The 6,000-nt window shown below is 52.6% G+C and overlaps 1 protein-coding gene across 5 annotated transcripts in view; it reads right to left on the bottom strand.

The window, feature by feature from the left end:
• Window positions 1–834: 834 nt before the first annotated feature.
• The window catches only part of Tmcc3 (transmembrane and coiled-coil domain family 3), a 156,581-nt gene continuing 151,415 nt past the window's right edge, over window positions 835–6,000 (bottom strand). For all 5 annotated transcript variants that reach the window (XM_052753162.1, XM_052753161.1, XM_052753163.1 and 2 more), the window contains exons 3-4: window positions 5,221–5,356; window positions 835–1,196 (exon numbers count right to left, since the gene is read on the bottom strand). In XM_052753162.1, coding sequence (XP_052609122.1) covers window positions 894–1,196; window positions 5,221–5,356 — 439 coding nt within the window. In that variant the 3' untranslated portion in view covers window positions 835–893. The remainder of the gene's footprint in view (window positions 1,197–5,220; window positions 5,357–6,000) is intronic.

Here is a 6,000-nt window from a genome sequence, read left to right as displayed (position 1 = left end):
ACAATTGCCAGAGCAGAAGCCTCCCCAGGGATGCTCGCAGCACCCCGAGTTATCAGAGCTACAGTGTGATAAAAGCCTGGCTCCGTGCTCCGAGGGCAGGCCACTGCTCACCAGGTAGGATGAGCTCAGGTGTGTGCGCTTCCCTGGGCATAAGGAGAGCCTGTTAGTAAACCCTAGTGTCTACTGGGTATAAAGTGCAGCGCTACCAGTTAGGCAGACTTTTGCCGGAGAAGCAGCTATAACATTTCCATGTTACAAGGACATAACACAGTCGACCCAATGTGAACACCGGGTACATAACAGGACACAGGGTCACCCGGGGGGGGGGGGGCGGGCAAGTGGGATAGATCACAGAGAGACTGACTGAGCTGCCACAGACCACCCCCACAAGAGCTCAACGCCGCCAAGTCTTGTGTTTTGCTCACTCCCCTGAACCCTGCCATCTCCCTGCTGTTTGTGTGTGTGTGGGGGGGTCGCCTCAGAGAGAACACAGCTGTTAGCAATCATGAAGCTCAATGTGACAGAGATTCATGGGAAATAGAGGGAGGCCCCTTCCCTCTGGGTCACCCTTTACGCCAAGCGCTCCACGAACAGGGCTTTACCATGCCGAGCTCGCCAGGTGGGCTGGAGATCTGCTCTGATTAAGGCGGTGAGCAATGTGGGGGGAACTCTGGGCCAGGTTCACGTTAACCGCGTACAGGGACCGTGTTGGCAACTGCTACTGGGTCAAGAGATTCTAATTATTTACACCACACAGCTTCAGTCCTTCTCGCCATCTTTGGCACAGCCGTTCATTCAGGAATTTGGTCGTATGCACAGAGTTTTCTCCAAAATAAAAAAAAAAAAACAAAAAAAAAAAACTTGAGAGAACGTGAAGGCAGGAAGCAGCGGGCTCATCTTGGGATGATTGTCCTTTCTATGGCACACAGGATATGGTCCCAGTTTTTACAAAATATTGCAAGGAGAGTCACCACAAAGAAGGTGCCCAGAATGTGGAAGCGACTCTTCATCATGGGCGAGACGAACTTGGCCAGGGTGGACACGCACACCAGGATGACGGTCATGAAGGCCAGGACCACGTTGATGCATTTCCCCAGCAGCACCTTGGCGTTCACGGCATCCGTCTGCAGGGTCTGCTGCTCCTGTTGATGCAGCTCCAGCTTGGAGATGCGCGTCTGGCAAGATTCCAAGGCTTCCTGCGGGGGCGGGCGAGAGGAGAGCAAGGATCAGAGGCCGGCAGGAATCCCATGCCCAGATGTGCCGGAAGCCCCAGCTCAGAACCCCTGGTGCCTGGGCAGCTTCAGATCTCCAAACTGATGGTGAGGGACCAAGCTACAAGGCAGGAATCCCAAGACTCTGCCCTGCCCTGGGTAGTTGTATACATGTGTATGCAACCATAAAGCACCACAAGTGAGCGCTATGGTGATCTACTTTGGTTTGTTTGGGTTTTTTGTTTGTTTTTGTTTTGGGTGACAAGGTCTCCTGGGAAGTAGCCCAACCTGGCCGTAAACTTCTAATCCTCCTGCCTCAACCTTCCCAAGTGCTGGGATCTGAGATTTGAGTCACATACTATCATTTCCCGGCCACATCCATTTCCGTACATTTATGCAGGACATACGGTGAGACGCAACACTGGCATCTGTTGGCAGGAACAAACTGAGACAGGGTGGAGCCACCTCCGAACCCCACCAGGACTCTCAGGACAAAGGTCCAAGAGCACCCCTTGACACGTCGATTGTCCAACCATCAGTTGGCTCCACCAATGTAGCACCCATTATCCATCTTAATCCATTTTTTTCCTCTCACACAGTCCCCGTTCCATTTGAGGACACCAGGACCTCTTGCTTGCCGTGATTTGACATAAATGTCACCCCCATATGCTCCACAATCCACATTCCCTGTAACAGTCCAAGCGACCTTTGAAAGATACACACATCGGACACCCCCCTTTTCATTCACACTTTCTAAATCCTTGCTAGGCCTACCTATGCTCAGCCGTCTTTTCCTGCCTTCACACAGTGCTCCGGCCAAACCGATTTCTTCCAGGTTCTGAACATGCTGGGGGACTCTGTCCACGCAGTACACACTGCAGGAAACACCGACGCGCCCCCTCTTTTCACCCGTGGATCTGCCACGTGTATCTCAGAGGTCTCGTCCTCAGGGACATGGCCTGAGGGAAGCCCTCCCTGACCCAGCAAGTCTCCAGTCAGCCTTTCTGCACGGCTGGGAGGCACATAAGTTGCATGCAGGCAGGGACTAGTCCCACCTTGCCCTCACTGTCCACTTCAGGACAGAGCAATGCTTGCTGCATTGAGGCAGGTACCACATACTGGCCGAAGAGCCTGGCTGCCACTGACAGGATGTCAGTTTCCAGAGGCAAGCCCGAGCCCCTTGGGAACAAAGAGCCTCACTGACGGCGGCACGGCATGCCCCGCTCCTCCTCCAGCGCGGTGGCAATCATTTGCCAATGTGCCTGTGCAGCTGGGTACGGTCACCTTTCCAGGCTTTAAGCAAGTATAATGGTTCCAACATTGATTTGCTTTTCTCCTGCTGAATATACTCTCTGGGCCAGAGAACAGGGCTCTCTGTTACTATAGCAACTTTCATTATACCAGGCTACCGACCAAAGGATAAAACTTTTTCAGATCTTCACATTTAAACGGCGCTGGCTGACGGCGCTAACAGGCATGTGCGGGAGGGCGGGTTTGCTTTCAGCCTTCGGGCCCGGGATTTTTTTTTTTTTTTTTCCATTTTAGGCATGGCATGAAAAGGGTGACAGACCAAGACAGAGGGCTGTCATTTTTGGCACTTTGACTCAGTTTAGGGCAGAGAAGTCCACATCTCCTCGGACTAATCTTAGAATTCACCTTAGAACCGCTGCCAATTTCTTACTAAAAAAGAAAAAAAATCCAAGAAAATTTAGGCAGCGAATTGCAAGTCAGTTTGCCCATGACGGGCATCAGGAGATGCTAAGCCCCACGGTGGCCAGGACGTCCTTGGTGCAGTATCTAACTTGTTTTGGATGCAGACAGAGGAAGGGATTATCTTCAGTAGTTCAGACTGGCTATTCAGGCTTTTAAAGGGGTGTGGGGGGGGGGAGCGGGGGTGGGGGTGGGGGTCGGCCAGTTAAAATAACAGCAAACACTGTGTGGGTCTGTGGGCACTGGCCACGTGCCCCATCGTAGCCCATCCCTGTTGGAAGTCCACTTACAAGAACCAAGGACATAAGCAACAGAGGAAATCGGAGAGGTTGGATGCTAAGAGCCTTGAGGAATGTTGCTACTCAACAGTGAGATAAAAAAGAATAGCAGCAGGGACTTCTTGCCTGTTTATTACGCGCCTGGCGAAGACTCGGGCGCAATAAACGCCTGAACATTCTCTTTCATCTTCTGAACTTTTTGAAGACGAGGGATCGGAGGCACACCGCACTGACTTGGCCGGGCTCACACGGAGACTGAGGAGTAGAGCCTGCTTTGAGGCTCCGCGACCCTTGTCATCTAGCGAGACGCTCTTTCTAGTTCTGACTAGAGACCGGAGCTGGGGGATGTTGAGATGAACTCTTCTGAAGTTAGAGTTCCCTCTGTGGAGCCCCTCCCTAGGTCTGACCTCCTCACTCCCAGAATGGGTTTCTTAAGAAATGAGAACAACGTTAATCCAAACCATCTCCTAAATGAGGAAACGGCACATCCAGACACCACCCCGTGATATCCCCGACCTGTTCCAAAGTAGGATGGCCTCGCGGCTGGGTGAGACGGCCCAGCGGGCGAGAGCACTGGCTGCCAATTCTGAGGAACTGAATTTGATTCCTGAGACCCACAGGTAGAAAGGGGAACTGACTCCTGCAAGTTCTTCTGTAATCATCGGATGCGTGCTGTGGCACACACATGCGCGCACACACACACACACACACACACACACACACACACACACACGAGTAAATGTAATAAAAAATGTTTTAAATAGAGTGACTTAACAGATGATAGTTCTGTTCCCCAGGCCAGTCACTGGGGACGCTGAGGCTCCTCTCACTCAGACAACAGCCTACGGAGTCCTCCAGTGTCCCCTGCTCTCTGGGGACAACGTTTCCCGTCAGCTCTGAAGCTCTGCTTCCCAGAACTGTCCAAGCAGACCTCTGGGATCAGCAAACACACCCTCCACCAGGGCAGAATAAAAGGCACACAGCCAAACTGCTGCACGCACACCAGGTTGAAACCGCCATCTTTTATGGTTCGGCCTTCTTCTCCCTGGTGAGCTGGGATTCCGAGGGCCGACGGCCTTCCTGACGCTCACACACAGACTACAGAGGACATCTGAAAAAGTGAGACTCTCCCTGGTTGTTCTTACCATCTCTTTAGAAAGGTGATCAAGAAGCGAGGGTTGTTTTATAGCAGCCTGGGGGTTGCAGAAGGAAGCCCTGCAGCTGGCCTTTGCTTATGACACGAACTCTATGTAGATCTATCTGCTCATCCCTTCCTGTCAACCTTCTGGGTCCCGTCTAGCCCTTTCAGTCCAGCCTTCCTAGCCATTCCCAAGGGACAACTTGTGCGGCCCTGTTCGGGTCACATCTCCTCTTTGTGCCTCGGTCTCCAGATCTGAGAAATGGGGACAATGATAGGAGCCACCTCCAAGGGCAACTGAGTAAACAGAAAAAGCAGAGCCCTGGGCAGCGCTTCGGTGGAGGCTGGGAGTCCAATGCTTGACATCCTTATGATACAAAACAGTTGCTTTACAGATGAAGAGACTCAAAGCTTGCTCAGAACCACACTGGGTAGATATCAGACCCGGGACTCAAATCCAGTGTTCACCACAGAATGCCTGACTGCCATCCCTCCTCCCTCCTCCTACCCCAGCTAGTGGGGCACAGCAGGACTGGATTTCTGCACTACGGAATGCGGCTCTTGGTCACGCCCTGCCCACACAGGAAGCTTCCTGAAGGCAGGGCTGCCCAACACTTGAAATTTCGTAAAATTCTGGTGGGGTTGGATCTGGCGATAAACACTTGCCAACTGAGTTAGGCAACAGGAGGGGAGGGTAGAAATCTCTCAGTGAACACTGTCAACATAAGCCAGGAGGGCCAGGAGGTGGATGGGAGACGTCTGTGCCGAGAAAACAAGTGTGGCTCCCACATGCACTGAGGGCTTAGGGACATGCACCAAGTTAGAATGTCTCACGAGCCTGGCCAAACCCTACCCCAGGGTTCAGTCAGGAGGGGACCCGTACCTGGATGTCCCTCGAGCGCTCATAGGCCTGGTAGGCCACCTTCTCCTCGGCACTGGCTAGCTCCTGCTTCAGGTTGGCCGTTTCATGCTGGTGAAGCTCCGTCAGGTCGTGCAGCTGGTCTTCCAGTCGCTCATACCTGAAAGAGACAGGAGCCCACACTGAGCACATTCGCACGCGTCCCAACGGCATGCTCTAGAATGACGTCCTTTTTTTGTCTTGGGGCCCCTGGCTTGTTTTCATCCCCCACGAGACATTCTCTGAAAGAGTGGGTCTATTTGTGGGGAACATGATTTGGGTTACCCGGGAATCCCAATTCTAGAAGGGACCTGTCTCTACAGTCTTAACTATTATGCCATCATCTTTGAGGCTTTACCAAGATCAAACCTGTTTTTTTTTTGTTTTGTTTTTTCCCACCCATGCCCGACCAGCACCTAGACTGGCTGCCATGACGACAGATAAGACTCTGTCAGGGATGCTGCTGCCTCTAGCTAGGAGACGGCTATGCAGCAAGGACAAGCCAGGACCGGCCACATCTGCCGTGGCTTCTCCCTCTCCTGCCCATCAGTAATCGGGGTCTCACGGCCACACAGCCTGCGAGGGGAAAAAAAAAAAAAAAGTTTCTCACTCCCGTCGTCCACCCCACCATTTCACGCTGAACACCCCGACGTGCTTTTCAGCTCTTAGTCTTTAACTGCTCATAAATAATTAACCTCCGGGCTGGAGAGATGGCTCGGCGGTTAAGAGCCCTGGCCACTCTTCCAGAGGACCCGGGTTCAAACC

Source organism: Peromyscus californicus, unplaced genomic scaffold, assembly GCF_007827085.1.
Source record: "Peromyscus californicus insignis strain IS unplaced genomic scaffold, ASM782708v3 Scaffold_24__1_contigs__length_46423439, whole genome shotgun sequence".
Classification (NCBI taxonomy): Eukaryota; Metazoa; Chordata; class Mammalia; order Rodentia; family Cricetidae; genus Peromyscus; species Peromyscus californicus.
This window is presented reverse-complemented; position numbering and strand designations above follow the sequence as displayed.